Here is an 18998-nt window from a genome sequence, read left to right as displayed (position 1 = left end):
TACATGGAAAAATATACTAAACATTTCCTTGAAGACCAGGCAACTTTCATGACATCACTCCTTTTATATATTACTAATTTAATTACACTGCTGTTCCTAGTTTGCCCCTGAAGAAGAAAGGTCCACCTTTCAAAAGTACTTGGGTTATGTGGTTTTCATCATTTTGTATCAAGAATTCTTATACAGTGTTATCTACCTGAAGATTTTAAGTATTTGAAGTAGACAGTGCTTATAATTATCATGGTGATAGTTTGAAGGCTTAGAATGTAGCTATTAACATTACAAATAAATTGACAATCTTACATTTTACTATAGCCTTAACAATTAGGACACATATAAACTACTCAACTTATCCTGAAGAAGTACAAACTTTTATTTAGTGTTACAACTAAAACAAGTTTTATATTTCCTTCAGTTTGATAGTAAAAACCTCAAGCCAAAAGCAGAGTACTTAAGAGTATTGTGAAGGCCTAGAGGGTATTCTTTAATGAAACAAAAAAATGTTTAAATCCTACCTTCCTTCTCCATCTCGACAATTAGGACATGTACATGCTACTCGACGTATCCTGCGTGGATACTCTGGAGTGTTGCTACCATCAGTGGAGGTAGAAGTTGAAGAAGTGGAGACTTGTGCTTGTGTTGTGGACGGTTGAGGCTGGGTGGCAGAGCTTACAGGAACTGCTGCTACTACTTGCCACTTGGTGGGGTCACTAGGATCAGGCTGAAGTTGTTGAGCTACACCAAAAGGCAGAAACAGAAGTATAATTTTGGAGTGTAAAAGTATTGTAATTAGTTTATGGTTATTTTTCAAACCACTCCAAATTTTTTTTTAGTTTTTATATTTTGAAGATACAGTATACTACATTTAAAACCATAAATTCTTTTTTGAACAACTGTAAATGTAAAAACATAGATAAGAAAACAATCTTATTCCAGTTTTAGTCCACACACAGCACAAAAGTTATTTCTAAGTTCTTTTGTTATAATTAGTATTTATTTGTTTCTTTTTAAGTGCAAAGCTAAACAATGGGAAATTTGTACTGTGCCATGTTCAAATATCAAAACCTAATTTTTAATGTTATATGTTCTCAGACTCAACAGTGAACCACTGAAGGGCATACAATTAATATAATTGCTATAGTGACAGCATAAATCGACTCCAATGAATTTGTTACTCATTGAAAAGATAGTCATTTTCTGTATGATGACTAAGATGTTTAAATAAAACATTGTGATAGTAAGAAATGGAAAAAAAAAGTCATCCAGTTATAAAACATATTTATGTGTTTTACCAAAATTATCTAAAAAAAATTGAGACAGTTAGCTATATCAGCATGGACATCCACAAAAAATAAGAAACATAATTCTTTCTTTATTCTTCAACATATGTATATTAATTTTTTAATTCACTTCACAATTTCACACTACTTTGTCCTCCCCTCCAGGAAAAGTTCTGCAGATGCTCAAGTATATCAATTGTTGCACTTAACAATTATACATCTGAATCTGTGCTTAAACTTATGTACAGCACATCTTCATTAATTACTACATCCAACTGAAATACATTTGAATTTGATTTAACTTCTAATCATTACATACCTATTTCTAAATACATTCAATAATTTATTTATCAATATCCATCTGTACATTCAACTATCTTTCACCTGTATTTGTTGTCTAGTATACTTGAATTTGCTTTGATCAATATTAAGATTAATCTAAATCTCTTATCAGATGCTATTATATCTAAATCATTCTATACCAATCCTTTCTCACTACATTTATAATTATATCCAACTTGTGTATATCTCTGTTGTATGTTTCAACTTCAGGATAACCATTATACACATCTTTCTACATTCAACTAAATATAATGACCAGACTTATATTCATTGCTTTGTTAATACACAGAGGATTGTTGTCACCTACATCTATTACATCTAACCACTACATAACTAAATATTTTATCTATATTTGTTATTAACAACCTAAGTACCTGATGAAAGGTTCAAGTTTATTCTTCTTGAGAAATTTCCAAAGTGTTCCAAGATTTTTACAAACAACTGTTGACATACCTTTAATACCAAGAAAAAAAAACTTTCTAGTTACTAACAAATGTTAGTAACACAAGTTACATTCACTAACTTACCAATAACTTGAGTTCCTCCAACTGTTTGTAATGTATGTATTGGACTCATTGAACCAGTCACTTGAGATTGTCCACCTGTCTGGACATGTGAAGCAGCAATGACATTTCCATTAGGAGAGATACTCAGGTACTGACCTTGTTGCCCTTGAAGCTGAACATTCTGGATCCCACCCATTGCTGGGATTCCCTGAACCTAAAGTTACAAGGAATGGTGCTTGCATTAAAATAATATGCCATGTAATCCTGCAAACAAGTGTTACTAGAAAATAAATGTACCTGATGAAAGGTTCAAGTTTATTCTTCTTGAGAAATTTCCAAAGTGTTCCAAGATTTTTACAAACAACTGTTGACATACTTTTAATACCAAAAAGAAAAACAAAAAGTTATGACTCAGCTTTCATTATAACAGAACATGAAAAAAAAAACTTGTAAAATGATAAACATCAACTATAAATTTTAACTTCCTCATTTTCTTTTAATACAATACTTTCCTAAAAGTTATAACTTCAGTGCTTTTGTTGCCATAGAACTGTTTTAAAATTCTGCACTCTACAAGTTCATTGAATTTTAAAAGGTTTTGTCCAGAAAGTAATCTTAAAATCATACAACTGGAAGTTCAATTTATAATAATCTATAATACTTTGTTCACTTTTTACAATTAATAGGAAGTTATTTTATCTATTCATAGATAGAGTTAGTGTAAATAATTATCACGTTCATATCAATAGAAGTCATAGTACAATTAATTTAAAATATACACAAAATTTTAGAAATTTTGCTAATACTGAGTACACTTGTTTACAGTCACAAGTTATGTTCTGTATTCTAAAGAGCTGTTTTGTTCCATTTATAGGTATTTACATGGGTTTCAAAACACTCATCATTTGATACAAGCTCATCCTAATTCAGTGAAAAAATTTTTTATCTGGCTTTTTAATTATTATTCAATAGAATTCATTGTGATGAAAATTTATAGAAAATGATTTATGACGTCTTTTAAGTGCAGCTTAATCAGGTATTATTTTTTTCAGTTACAAATCTAAAACTAAAAGATTTAAAGCAAAAACTACTCAAATAAGTGAGTTCAGCATACAGTTAGTGGCCATTTCATGAGGTACACCTGCTCTTTAATGAAAATAGCCAATCAGTGAATCATGTGGCTGCAACTCATTATATAAAGCATGCAGACATAACCAATAGATTCAGTCGTCTTTTTAACCAAGCAGAAGAATGGTAAAGATGCATGATCTAGGTGACTTCGACCGTGGTTGATTGTTGGTGCCAGACATGGTGGTTCTTACATTTCAGAAACTGCTGACCTTCTGGAATTTCTCTAGAATTTACAGATGAAGGTGTAAAAACAAAAAATACACTGAGCAGCAGGTCTGTAGACAAACATACCTTGTTAATAAGAGAGGTCAAAGGAAAATGACCAGACTCGTTCAAGCTAACAGGAAGACCACAAATACTCAAATAACCAGTCTTTACAACAGTGGTGTGCAGAAGGGTACCTCTGAATGTACAATGCATCAGACCTTGAAGCAGATAGGTTACAGCAGCAGAAGACCATACCATGTTTCATTCCTGTCAGCAAAGAACAGGAAGATGAAGCTACAGTAGGTGTGGGATTACCAAAACTGGATAATTTAAGATTGGAAAAATGTTGTCTGATCTCACAAATCTCAATTTTTTGCTGCAACATGCAGATGGTAGGGTCAGAATTTGGTGTAAACAGCAAGAATCCATAGATCCATCCTTCTTTATATCAATGGTACAAGCTGATGGCGGTAGTGTAATGGTGTGAAGAATGTTTTCTTGGCACATGTTAGGCCTCTTAATACCAATTGAGCATCATTTCAATGCCACGGCATACTTGATCATTGGTTGCTGACAATATGCACCCCTTTATGGTCACAGTCTACTTACCATCCAATGGTTACTTCCAGCAGAATAATGTGCCATGTCACAAAGTATGCATCATTTAAAGCTGGTTCCACAAACATGACAGTGACTTCAGTGTACTCCAACAGCCGCCACAGTTTCCCGAGCTCATTCCAATACAGTACTTTTGGGATTAGGAGGAAAGGGAGGTTTGCAAAATGAATGTGTGACAGACAAATCTACAGGAACTGCATAATGATACTGAGTCAGCATGGACCAAAATCCCTAAGGAATGTTTCTAGCACTGTATCTAATCTGTGCTTTTCTGGAGATAATAGAGGGTCCTAGCCAGTACAATAAAGGTGTACCTAATAAAGTGACCACTGAGTGTATATTCATTGTACAAATACATATATATTTGTAAATATACAAGTTATGATTTACAGATTTAAACTTTAAATAACTAAGTTGCATTACCATAACCCATTTTTTGATGAAATACAATTAAATGTCATACAATTAAAAAAAAACATCAAACAATAAATAACATTAATACAAAAAAATTATATATACATATGACAATAATTCCTGATCTTACTTTTGGAGGCACTAGATAACAGTTATCAATTTTGTTTATCCTATTAGCAAATTAAGAACTGCTGCTAGCAACAACATTATTCTTGTTTAAAGCAAATTGTAACTGTGTCATAATTAATTACTTTATGTATTAAACATTAATAAATATGTACATATCCTATGTATGTGTGTCAGGTTTTATTCTCAAGTATTTTTAAGTACTAAAACTCATTTCAATTATATCTTAAATGTTTTTATTTTCACTGTTTCACAAAACTTAAATGATGCTTACTTCAAACTAAAACTGGTGTAGCTAGGCCATGAGTACCTTGATTGATAGTGTACAGTACTCTACTGCTGATGGCCATTCTGTATTTAAAAGCATTTTATTATTAATGTATTCTCAAGACAACTGGTATGGGTATTAGCACTTTAATTAAATAATGTACAGAACAATATTTTCACTTTCTTAGGTCATATTCAGGTTAACAAAAATGCAATCTTGAAAAAACACCCCATCTCCACAGCAAGGTACACAGATTTAGTGTTAAGATAATATTCAGCATACCTGACCAAGCAACACCCACCACAAGGTAGGATCCTGATATATGATGTATATTAATTAAACAAAAGACAAAGTAATAATATATCATCTTACTCCAGTCAAAGGTGAGCAGATGTGTGTGCAATCACCACAGGAGAAAGATGATATTCACTTGAGGAAGACACAACTATGTTTTTCAGATAAAGAGCAACAAATGTACTAAGAATTGTTCACATACTGGCCTGAAATATCTGTGAAGAAACATTATGTAGGTGGAGACTTATGGACACATCAGAATACAGCAGTCATAAGAGAGCTGATGAACCAAACCACTGAGTATTATACATGAAAGGTTACAGGAAATAGAAAAAATCAAATGAAACAAATAGACAAGAAAATGAACCATGAAAAGAGACAGTATGAGCCATATAACATAGCAGAAAATGAACAGGATGATGAAGATGATACGGTTGTTTGGGTTGGTTGGTTGGTTGATTTGGTGTTTTATGGCACAAAGCAGCTAGGCTACCTGCCCCAAACATCCAGTAAGAAGTTAAAATTAAAGTGAAATTAGTAAAATTCACATAAGGAAATTAAGATAAAACAAAATTTAAAAAACATAAATAGCATAAAACCAATGTTTACATCTAGTCTACAGCGTTAAGAGAAAAACTACAGTGATACAAGTTGTAAAGAACTTTCTGTAGCATAATTGTAATTATCATAACTCGTCAGGAAGACTAACAGGTAAGTATAAAAACCACCATCAGTCACCTGAAGTAGGCCTTTCCAGTCTGGTTTCAAGTTATTTGATGTTACGGCCATTTTCTAATTTCAAATCAAACTAGATGGACTGTGATTCTTAAAAGAGAATCACATAAAAAGGTCTAATGTATAAATTAATAAACTTAAATGTCATTAAGAAATTTAATGGCCTTTAAAAAAACTAAAAACATTTCCAAGGTGGACAGTGTCACCATCACGATTAACATTGTCTAACATTCTGGATAAACCTTGGGACAGAAGATGTTTAAAATGGTGCCATCACTGAGAGTCATAACAACAGCAAGAAAGTAAAATGTGGCTTATTGTGACCAGAGTGTTACACAGACTACACACTGGTGCATCAGTCCCAGATAAAAGCAAACGATGAGTTAAAAAACTGTGACCAATGTGTAGTCTAGTTATGACAACTTCCAACCATTATGGAAACAAGACAGCCAAAATCCAATAGAGGGTTTTATCTGGAAAAGCTTGTTATCACACTGCTCACTCTAAGTCGATTGCCAACTGGCATGGAGCCAAGTCTTGAATACAGTACCTTAGTCCATGTATAAAACAGGCACAGCAGTGAGAGCACCAGAGCAGACAGACTTGAAGCTCAGGATTGGGATAAATTCCCCAATGAGCAACAAAAATTCTTAAAAATAGTTTTAGAGAGAGAAAAGTTAAAACCATTTTGAGGAATCAAACAAGACAAGCAATAACCATCTTTTCTAAGGTTTTACAGAGACAGCTTGTCAAACCAAATGAGTGGTAGTTTGAAAGAATCTTGGGATCCTTCCTAGGCTTAGAGAAAGGCAGAACAATAGCTTGGTGCCATGCATTAGGAAAAGCATTCTCCTGCTAGATCCTGTTAAAAAACAACCAGAAAAATAGCAAGAGAGGAGAAGAGATCTGGCAAAACATTTTGTTGTGTACATCATCCAGTTTGACCAATATCTTGCCAGACCAATGAAGAGCAAGCTTGAGTTCTGCCAGTGTAAAGGGGTGATAAAAAGTAAGAAGTGATCATTCTGCCCAAGTCTTGATGGCTAAGAAGATGGAAGATGAAACAGAAGTGCGATATACCTGGAAAAAGCTTTTGCCAATAGTATCAGCAATACTCTGAGCATCAGCAACTTCCTGATCATCACAGAGCAAGATCAAAAGGGGGACAGAATTATAATGCCCATTGATCTTCTGAATCTTATCCCATATGACTATGGAACTGGTGGTGAAAAGAGATGCTGGTTGTGAATTTGATCCAAGATTCCTTCTGGCTTTAACATCTTACCTGCCAAGAATGTGGAAGGGCCTGCTGAAAGGTGGTGCAGTTCAAAAGTGTAGAATACATATGAAAGGTATCCCAGGGCCATTGGGGATAGACTCATGGAAAATGTGTCAAGGTTTTAAAAATACACTGAGCATCTACCTGGATGATACAGTCAGTCACTGGTGCCATGCAGTCATCTATCGATGGCTTACAGAGGATGGCAGGATCAAATTCGAAGAGAGCAGTATAAGAGGGCCAATTGGCATGGTCCAGCTTCCATTGAGGTACATGAGTCAGCCACATTGACCACAGCCAGTCTCTCTCAAATTGACAGGAAAATGATCACTGCACTCTGAATCACAGTCAACCATCCAAGAAAAGTAAGAGAAAAGAGAAGGGGAGCAGATAGAGAGATCAATAGTAGTAAAAACTGACTAGGTACATAAAAATAAGTATAACCAGTATTGAAGAAACAAAGGTTGTGATCCGAGAGAATATGTTCTATGGAGCAACCCCTCCCATCAATATCAGTAACTCTCCAGAAAAATCCTCTTGAAGTAAAAATGTATTCTCAAGACTGCTGGTAAGTACATAACAACATTTTAACCTTCTTAGGTCATATTCAGGTTAAAAAAGATGCACTTGCCCATCACATAACCCATCATTTCTTTACAAAGAAAAGGGTGAAGGGTGACTGTATCAGCAGGTTCCATAAATGTTTCCCATTAAGGAAAGACACACAGGATGATAGGAATCAATTAGCACCTTGATATCATCTAAATTAGAACAGAAACCTCAACAGTTCCACTGTATCAATGTGGCTATTTTTATTTAGTGGAGAAGAATTGAACATAGGGATCTTCTGTTTTCAACCACATCTCTTCTCTTTATTAGAAGGAGGTCTATTGACCTCCATGGATCCTGCCCTGGGTTAAATGGGCAGGTCTCTGTCATTAGAAGATTCCAGCAACTGAAGGCATGAAAAAATAATTGTTGTGCATCTCAGGGTTGGAGAAAAAGATGGACCCAAGGAAATGTTCAAACTCAGAATCAAAGAAAGTGGATCCAGAGATCTGCTGGAAGGAATGATAAGGACATAGGTGGGTGTTAACGTTGGCTCATCAACTTCCTTAACCATGTAGAATAAAAGACTTTTCACCTGGTTTGAAAACAATTTTTTTCAGAGGCATGAAGAGATCTGTTTGCACTCCCACTGTAGCAATGTAGCAAAAAGTAGCAGCACATATTTGAGATGGAGTAGTGTACAGTAACCTTGGCATAAGAAGTTTTGTGAACCATTTTCAAACACTTTACCTCTTTTTCTTCCAATCACCTGGAACGAATGAAAGTAAGATGGGTAAGAGCCACTACAATTAATACAATGAGGGTCCATTTTGCATTCACAGGCATTATGGTCCTTGCCACCACAACAAGCACATGTCAAGGAACCACAACATGATGTTTCTGAGTGACTGAATTGCTGACACTGGAAACATCTGAGAGGGTTTAGAATATATGACCATACTTTGCAATTAGATAGCTTGCCTTGAATGCAGTAGGTGGACATGGTGATGTGAACATCAAAATTATGATACTGGCTGGCATCATAATTCCATCTTTGTGAGTGGAGATACACCTCACTGCAGAAACTCTTTGGATGGAGAAACCAGTGAGGATCTCTGACTCAGGAATGTTCTTCAAATCCCTATGAACAATAACTCCTTGTGACAAATTCAAAGTAGCACAGGGAGTATATCCCCAATGACCTTTGAATGCAATAGGAGTTCACTATGTTTTGGAGTAGATGTTTCCACTAAGATATCCCCAGAAAGTAGCTTTTTGACTGACTTTAGACAGCCACAAAGCCCCTCTAGTCTCTTCTGAATAAAAAAGGGAGTTATTTGCCCTAAAGATTTGTCTGATAAAGAATGTAATATTAGGAAATGAGGTACAGTTGTTGAGGAGTACTGTTCAGAATCTTCAAGACATGGTTGTCTACCTATCATCTGTTTTTCACTATTTTATTTTTATTTGGAAGATCCATAATAAAGAAGGAATATTTTGGTGCCCTCTGACCCTGCCCAACATGGAGGCCTATGAGGGGACACATTACAATGACAAACAAAGGCACTACAGCAATGCTAGGGTTTTTTGAACACTATACCCAAACACCAGCATCAGACACAATGTTCACAACACCTGCTGAGAATGTCCAACAATCATACTTGGTTGACCCTAGACCAAGTAGACCAGCCAACTAACCCTGGGGAGGCCACTCAAAGGTTCCCATCTACAGGAATTCAAGGCCAGAGTGGTGTGTTAGGGTTAGACCACCAGGATCCTCTCCTCCTCTTCATGGGTTGCCACACACGGCAGACACAACACGTGGTTGGATGTTTAGCTCCCAGAGGAGATAAACTGAAAGAACAGGACCTTCTCTGGCTCCTACCCTTAACACATACAGGAATCCACACCAAGATCCTCTGCCCTATTAATGTCCTCTAATATTACTGTCTTACACTATCCTCATATGGCAACCTTTCCTTCCCAAGTATTATCCTAATAGCCATCCTCTAAACTCTTTTCCAACAATTAAATGTTTTTTTTATATCTCATCACACGCTCAGTTGATTCAACTGAAATCCTGACTCCAAACTGTCCTTCTGAGTTTCCATATTATAACTTTTAATGTTCTATGTATCTTCATAAAATTTGGCAATCCTTCAGTAAGCATTATAAATGTTTTATGGATGAAAAATATTAATTTTCAATGAAATAGTTTTAATAAAATTAGTGATGTTGAGAAAACCCACTTGTAAAGAAAAATATTATGTAAAAACAGCTCATTTGGGTTGAGAAAATATTTTATGTAGAGGAGCAAACAATGTTTCAACCTTCTTTGGTCATCGTCAAAGAAAGAAATAGATAACTGACTGGAAGCTGACCATATGTTTGAAAGGGGTTATATAACTGAGTGTCGGAATGTAGAGGGCATGCTTAGATGTTTGAATATATAATTTTATATTATTTATTATTATTATTTATTATATTACTTTTTAATATAGGTATAAATGTGTTCCTTTATAAACAAATGCAAAATTAAAGAAACCTTACTTATACAACAACTCAAGCCCAAAATAAACCAATACAAAGGAATGCCTTTATACCTATATTAAAAAATAATATAATAAATAATATAAAATTATATATTCAAACATCTAAGCACGCCCTCTACATTCCGACACTCAGTTACACAACCCCTTTCAAACATGTGGTCAGCTTCCGGTCAGTTACCTCTTTCTTTCTTTGTGAACCTGATGATGACCAAAGAAGGTCGAAACTTTGTTCGCTCCTTTACAGTAGGTGCAGGTGACTTGTTGGCAATAAATTTAAACTATAAACAAACCACAACACACACACACTGCTTGTTTTATAATAATATATTAAAAACAATATACAAACAATCATTACACTGTTGGATTCCACAAGTGTATCCAGAGGTTTAAATAAACTGTTTCTTTTTCATCAAAGTCCAAACACAACTGACAAGACAAATTATTCCTATATACTCTGCTATTACAATACAGTCTGTGATGATTTCACTTACAAATTGCCATTATACACTTTTTACCACTAAAATCATAATCACACAGTCTATAACTAGAACTAAATAATGATTTTTGATACATATTTTAGTCTGACAGAAATGTAAAGCATTCCATGCAATACTCAATTAAACTGATGAGAAACTCAAGATGATGAATAATGATGAATAATCTTACTATTGTAAACCACTGTTAATTCATAACAATTGAACCATACAAGGTATGATTTATAAACAGTTGCATAAACAAACTTTTCATAAAATATCTCTTCTAGGAATGACTAAATACAACATTCATGATATATAAACAAACTAATCAAAATGCATTAAAACTGAACTGAAACAGTCGTGTGTATCTATAACTAATATAAAACTTATCAGATGGCAACAATTCTATCATCAAGTTTTTAAAAATGGTATATGATTTTGAGTAAAATGAACATTTTAAGATCTTTTTAATATTAATAAGTGAAATACTCTCATAAAATTACATCAAGATTTTTATCTTTATATAATTAAATTTTCTGAAATGCACCTGACTGACAAGTAGTGAAGCTTATGTGTGCATTGAATGTGGTTAAAAAAATTGGGTTAGGCAATCAAGATAAGCTATGATAATGATGTTTAACTATTTTTCATGATAGTTACATTTGAATTTTGAGTTTTAGAAAATAGTACACAAACAAAAAAACTAATAATCACTATGACATAATGAAACCAAAACACAATAATCAGGAATTACAGTGAAAAAAGTGTGTTTGTGTGTGTGGAGAGAAATAACTTCTTTCTTTCAAGAACCAAGAACTACTTGAACAATTTCTGGTGGCACATCTACCAAATTCAAGTATCATATATAATATAATCACACTAATAATAAATTTTGAAGAAGTACTAGAATTTTATTCTGTTGACTATAAATACATTTACATTTTACTCTGATGGGTACATTTTCATTGTGTATATACTATGAACAGTCAAACTCTTATGTGTGTGTAACATTCAAATACATGTGTCAGAATAACAAGTAAAATAGTACTTATAGTTTCAACAAATTTCTTCTCACCTGAATAATGTTTGGTGTTCTAAGTCCTGCCAAATTAGATACACTGATTGCAGATGATGGCCACCAGGTAGCAGCACCACCCTGTGTAAGAATTTGGCTCATTTGATGCCCTTGGACAATTTGACCATTGGGTAGTTGCAGGCTCTGGACATTTACTGGTTGACCACCTGAAACTACAGTAGTGTTGGCTGATCCAGATGGAACAGTAAGTGCTTGACCCTGGCTAGTAGCAGAAGCTTCTGTGGATGAAATAGAAGTAACCACTGGAGTTACAACAGCAGTTGTCCAAGTGGTTGATGTATTTTGAGCTGGATTCTGAGGTAGTTGCAACACCTGGAAAGGTGTTCCCATCTGTAGTTGTTGCAACTGTCCTTGTGACACAAGCTGAATAAAAATATTGTACTGATAAGATCTTACTTTACTGGTTACCTCATGCATGTATAAGAGATAAAAGTTTTCTAAAACACACACACACACACACACATACACACACACTTCATTTAACAATTTCAGAATTTTCAAACAATTAGTGCATGCTAGTTTTGATAAGTTATTAACAAATGCACAGCTAGAACTAGAAAATTAAATATTTTCTACAACAGACATAACTTAAGCACACACAAAACCTCTGTTGGGTGGTAACTTGAAAAAATAAAAAGTGTGCACAAACCAAAAATCAAGCATCAGTATCACAACAAAAAGAAAGCTTAAATCAGGTTTGTTAATCAAGTTACACTTAAGGTTACCATTTCCTTCAGGATAAATAATAGAGAGAGGATTTTGTTATGTTTCTATGACAACAAATACTAACCACTTTATATAACCTCCAATTCTGAATTATTCTACATTATTCCCTACATGTTCAAGCATGTTAATTTGAGTTTCTTAAATAATACATTTTTTTTGCACTCTAAAAACACAACCTGAAGAGACATGACAAGCAATATTAGTTACAAAACAATTTTTCTATTATACAATCTAAAAGGGTAGATCTCCTTACTCTAGTCCACATTGTAATTATAACTGTAATATAGAAGCCTACAAAAGTATATATGATGCAGAAATTGCTTAAATTCTAATACTAGAGTGCACCACCTGTAACGTTAAAATTTGTAAGAGATGTCACATTCTGCTGGGTGGTTACAGAAGGTGGTACTTTCACACGTAAATCTTGTTGTGTCACAGCTCAGCAAAATATGCACATATTGGTATTGACTTACCCCTCCCACAACCAATTGCATGAAAACATACAGCATGTAAACATGAACATTTGATAAAAATAGTAGCATCAGCTCACTTCATCCTTCTCTTTCTATCTATAAAATACTTATAAAGAATGAACATATATCCTGTGACCCTTGATTAGCCAATCCTGTGGTAAGCAGTACTGAAATATGTAAATCTAACAAGTGGATGATTATTTGGTGTATGTATTTGGAAAGGTGGGGGTAAAGTAACATACATAATTTTCTTTAGTAATTATGATTAATGTTCACCCTAAGCTCACTAAGTACATGTCATTTTTCGATTTATTTAACAAACATTATCACTAAAAAGAATAAGATAGCATTATCAGAATAAAATAGGGTACTGTTTTTCAACTGGTAGGTTGCAGCCCAACAACAAACTGCAAAAATGTTTAAGTAATATTAGATAATATTATTTTATACAGTAGTATTGCAAAACTGCAAGAATATAATGCAAACTATATAACACTTTGCAAATGCTAACTATAAATAAATATCAGATGTATCAATGTAGCACTTTACGAAATAACATTGCCATACACATCATACTTCTATAACTTTTTGTAGATTCATTTTCAAACAGCTTCTTTATGAACATAAATAATAGTTAAAGAACAATTCATATCTTTTAAATTGATCAGCCTGAGAAAGGAATTTCTTCTTCCATTTTATCATTAAAAACTCTTGTAAAAAGTTTACAAAAATAATTACACTTATGAGTTGAGAGTAAATTACTTACATGGGGGTTTTTGTACTCATGGTTAGTAGAGCACAGATAGTTTGTTGAGCTCAATAACAAGCAAACATAATGCCAATATTGCAATTATTTTTACAGTTGCAATAATCAAAAATAGTAATAAATGCAACTCATTTTTAGGAGTTATGACAAGAACAGATTAAAATTTAATGAATTTGATAAAATAAAAAATTCTAATGGTGATAATTCGATTAGTGAATAACTGGAATAATCAGAAACAACAGTTGATTATTTTCATGAAATTTATCAATTTGATCACAATTACAACTATTTTATAGGGGACTAATTGATGCTCATTAGTAATTTTATTATATCAATTAGCCAGCTAGCTCTAATTCCTAAAGTCAATAGTTTTTGGTCAAGAGACTTTCATAAACTATCTTAACTTGCACAGTATTTTTTAGACATTTTTTAATTATTTCAACAATATCAGCATTTTTCTTTCAATATACTGTAAAAAATTAAGTTAGCATTATTTTTCTAAAGGTTAATTAAACTGTACCTTGAATAACTTCATGGCTCTGTCTTTGCTGAGCTGGTCAAGAATATAGTAGACAGTTAATTACTAGGTTATAGAACTATATCATTGAGCTGTAAATTTAATTATTTTGTAAATCAGGAAGTTTCATTTATTACAAGTAGCAGTTTGATTTCTCTGTCATCAAGAATAACAGCACATAAGAGAATTTCATTTTGAGAGAGAGAGGACAGTGTGTGTTAAGTTATGTGATCTGTGAAGTTGTTATGTAAGGTACTTTATTTGTTAAAAAGATGTCACTGAAAGTAATCATTCCATTTTTTTTGCAATTTAAAAGTAGGTTTTCTTCTTCTGGTTCTTTCTTTCTGATTTTTATTATTATTATTATTATTACTATCACTATTTAGTGGTTTAAAAATTACTTAATTTAAAAATTAAGAGCATTGTTTTTCTTTTTGAGTTTGATTTAGATATTAAATTGTTTATTTACAAAATCCTGGCCAAGAGTTCTTTAATTCATGTTTAATACTTTGTAAAACCTGTATTATATTTGATATATCTCTTGGCAGTAATACCATTATTCTACAACTCCCATGTAAAGTGAACTTATTTATGCATTTTTGTGTGTACACGTACGTGCCAGTTAAAAGTATGTTATAACCTTGTGAAATATAACTGAATGTTAACAGTTTGTTTCTTCATTATTAAGCTCCTACAGTTTCTCTTAACCAATCTAATATATAGAAAAGTATAACAAGAGGCATGATGGGAGACAATCTACTGAGATCACCTTATGCAAGAAAAAACAAAAAACACTATAAGATAAATTTTACTTAATTTTAACACAACTTTACATCTATTAACCTATCCATCAAAGTCAAAAATAATTAAAACTGCCTATAATACATAAGCAGATAAATTATTTCACAAGGTTATACCCTTAAACAAAAGACATCTTCGTTGAGAAATAAGTCTGTGTCAAGGCTTTGAAAGATTCACCATTTCATCTCTACTATTCGAGATATATTTATAATTTTTCCTTTCCCCTCTCAGAAAGATAATCACCATGAAGACTGTCCAAACATGTGAAAAGTTTGAATGTCAGAATCAAGTTCTCTCCCAGTTCTTCTGCTTTCCAAAGAAAACATAGCCTTTACTCATGTGTTAAAAGTTAAATTTCCTATGCTATGTGTCATTCTAGAACAGAGGCATGTCCAATAAGGTAATATGGGGATAGTCCCAACTGGAGAGTTCTGCCTCGATCTGGTTGATATGTACTTTTAATATTTTTAAATTCTCCACATTATAAAGAATTAACAGCAAAATCTTAATTCTCTTTTGCCTCCTTACATTCCCACAAATAATGAATCCTAGAAATGCCACTTATCTTACAACCTTTTTCGTGCACTCTATTATGTTGCCAACAACACTTTGACAATGAGCTCACATTTCATGGAACACAGATTAACTTTCATAAAACTAGCTTCTATATGCCTCAAACATTTAAAAAGCTGACTAGTAGCAAAAGCATGCATTAAATCCTGAAAGTAAAATAATGTTGAAATGCAAGTGGTAGAATTTACTACCAATATTACTATTATAACAAAAAAATACACTATTTCCTTGCTGATAGAATAATTTCAGTTTCATAACTTCCCCACCCACAAATAATATTTTCAGTAAACACCTATGTAATTTTCATACAAATATTCACTGAATAACATTTAACAACTCATGATTATACTTATTTAGCATTAAATTATCAATAACTACATTGTGCTAAAATTTATCATGTTTTTCTATTGTTTCACATATATAAATCTAATTAAATATTTAGCTGGCACTTGCACAAGATTGTTTTGGTAATGTTACAAAACATTATTGGAAGTTTTTGATACCTCTGTCTAAATAGTAACCATTCCTTGAGTATTAATGGCCAATCGAAAAATAAAGTTTGAATAAACCTGTTGTCATCTTTTATAGCTAGATTTTTCTTGTAATAACATTTTTGGCGCAATGGAATATTTATTTAGTTGGTTAAATTCTGACAACCAGATGCTATTTCCATCCCTGATGTGCAAAGTTGATAGGAAGTTGCCTGGTTGTACTTGTTTGTTCAGAAAGAGCAACAATTAAGCAATATGGAAAAAGGTACTGAAATGATTAGGACAACAAATTACACATTTTGATAACTCAGCTGATAAGAAATACATCTTAGAGCACTAGAGAACAACATTTTGAAGTAATAAAATCATCACAGTTGATTTTATAAGAATCCAATTTGTTATGAAATACAAAATTCACAGGCACAAGATTGCATTCTAGTATCACTAGCTTCTAAGTCATAAATATTAGGTGCTGTGAGAAACTTGTAAATTCAAGTTTCCTGAATCAGTAAATCAGACTTATGTTTTAAATACAAATTACAATAGGGTAATGTTCATATAACAGAACCCATAACACTGTTTAAGAACCTTGTTAGTAAGAACTATTTAAGGATTAACTTGAAAATTAACTGACCTTGACACTAATTAGAAGTAACCCAGATAGTCAGAAAAAAAGAATGAAAATTTTGAAAAAATTAAGGATTAAATATCTCACACAGAACACTGAAAATAACTGAACGAATTCTATAATATGAACCTAGTATATTAATCAATTGTACCTGTGCTAATTGTGTTGGCATTTGTGCTGCAGCCAGCTGAGTCATCACCTGGGCAGGTTGTCCTGTAGTGGTCAGCATATTTCCTCCTCCAACACCCTGTATGACTTGAACAGGGAGATGGATAGTATGAAGTACTGTCTGACCTCCAGTTGTTGATACAGGGACTTGAACTGGAATGGTCTGCTGCACAGCACTGAGTGGAAGCTGAAATGCTTGTAATATGCTTCCATGGCGAATTGCCATATTTTGTCCACCCAGAGGAGCAAATGCAACATTGTTTATGTTCCCAACCCCATGAACTCCTTGCACCTGTTGAAGCACTGCTGCAGCATTATTTTGCACAGCCAATGAAGGTGATGTTTGGGCATTTTGAGAACGAATAAAAGTTTGCCCACCTGGAGCAAGTACACCTTGGTTTCCATTAATCTGAATAGGTTGTGTTTGACCAGTAGCTAGTTGGTTAATGTTACTGATGCCAGGAATATAAATTGCTCCTTGTCCATCAATTTGCAGGTTCTGCAGTTGGTCTGCTGAAATAACGCTATAAGTAATGTTTCCACTTGCTTGAGGCTGTGCTACTATTGTTTGTGCTCCAGGATACAACTGACAATTGACAGATGCCACAGAAACTCCTGTTTGTGAATTATGAGGTACAATAGAAACTGATGTAGGAAGTGATTTGATCCCAGTTGCCGATACAGTCACAGCCGCGGGCTGAGCCGATTGTCCGTTCACGCCCGCGACCTGTGTCACAGTTCCATCCGGGTTCAACAGCCCTACAGCTTGTGATTGAACTGGTATAAAATGAGCTGGTCCTGCGGCCGTTGCGATTATTTCTCCGCTTCGTAAAACCTGATTTTGGCCTACCACCTTGACGTTTGATGATCCCAGAGCACCACCCTCATTTACTGGTGACCCTATCTTACTACAAGTAGCGGCCAAAAGCGCCAACGGGGACGGCTGTATTTCCTACATAGGCGGAGTTAAGAAAGAAAGGGGTGTGAGTGAGAACGGCAAACAATAATATATCAAACGCATAATTAAGAGTTAACACTTTTTAATTAGCTCACAACTTACCTGCGATGCACTACTTGGTACTACGTAATCTTGCTGCTGTCTTCTGACAGCAACTGTGGTCATTCTGTGATATTTGACACTAAAGGTTTGCCATGAAACACAAGCGCGTCACAACCGAAATCTAAGATGGCGGCCACTCACACCTGCGATAATTTCCATTTGACGCACTGGTATAAGCAACATGAACTATTAAGTACAAGTCCGCGGAATTGATAAAGTCTGAAATTTCATACAAAATGTTCTGACTTTATTTTGACAAATTAGGCCAGTAGTTATATTTCAATAAACTTACTTGTAAACGCGATGTCTGAACTGTTTATCAAATATGCTATTTTTTTTAAAAGCATATGACATCATATAGCGGAGTAATATATACATATATATATATATATACATGCGTACACACACACAAAGAGAAAGAGCGAGAGAGATACTGTTCAGTGATACTACAGCTAAAGCGGTCATCGCAGTAGGCGTGACTTGCAGGCGGAACACAAAAGCATGCAGCCCAAACAACAACACCGCCCATATCAGAAACTAATATTCAAGGACGCTGGTCTATCTCGATGAGTGTGGGGGGTGTGGATATTTAAATCCCTTATAACTAAAGGGCGTTTAAGCTCATCCCACACTCTTTTCAAGTGCGCCTTGTTGTAATATCCTACAGCAGACAGTCAGAAGACGGAACAAGGAAGTTGAAAAATGTTAGTTTGAATGGTATTACAATTTAGTATATTTTTCAATCTCAGTGTGGATGCAGACTATTTTAAGCACAAAATAATTATATACTCGAAAGAATGTGTACTGCTGTCTAAAAACACGCTTAGGAAACAGATGTACATAATTCCAAATATACAATAGTAAAAACTGTGCTTTAGAAGATACAAGTTTCATTGAGTAAAGTTTTCTATGTTTACTATTT

General features: G+C 33.8%; 1 protein-coding gene across 2 annotated transcripts in view; it reads right to left on the bottom strand.

The window, feature by feature from the left end:
- LOC143222160 (transcription factor Sp3-like) overlaps window positions 1-18271 on the bottom strand; it is a 42640-nt gene extending 24369 nt beyond the window's left edge. For both annotated transcript variants that reach the window (XM_076448224.1, XM_076448223.1), the window contains exons 1-5: window positions 18077-18271; window positions 17000-17968; window positions 11853-12236; window positions 2150-2342; window positions 516-735 (exon numbers count right to left, since the gene is read on the bottom strand). In XM_076448224.1, coding sequence (XP_076304339.1) covers window positions 516-735; window positions 2150-2342; window positions 11853-12236; window positions 17000-17968; window positions 18077-18139 — 1829 coding nt within the window. In that variant the 5' untranslated portion in view covers window positions 18140-18271. The remainder of the gene's footprint in view (window positions 1-515; window positions 736-2149; window positions 2343-11852; window positions 12237-16999; window positions 17969-18076) is intronic.
- Between the last annotated feature and the right edge of the window lie 727 nt (window positions 18272-18998).

Source organism: Tachypleus tridentatus, chromosome 8 (assembly GCF_004210375.1).
Source record: "Tachypleus tridentatus isolate NWPU-2018 chromosome 8, ASM421037v1, whole genome shotgun sequence".
Lineage (NCBI taxonomy): Eukaryota > Metazoa > Arthropoda > Merostomata > Xiphosura > Limulidae > Tachypleus > Tachypleus tridentatus.
The sequence above is the reverse complement of the archived record's forward strand: the minus strand, read 5'-3'. Positions and strand labels throughout refer to the sequence as shown.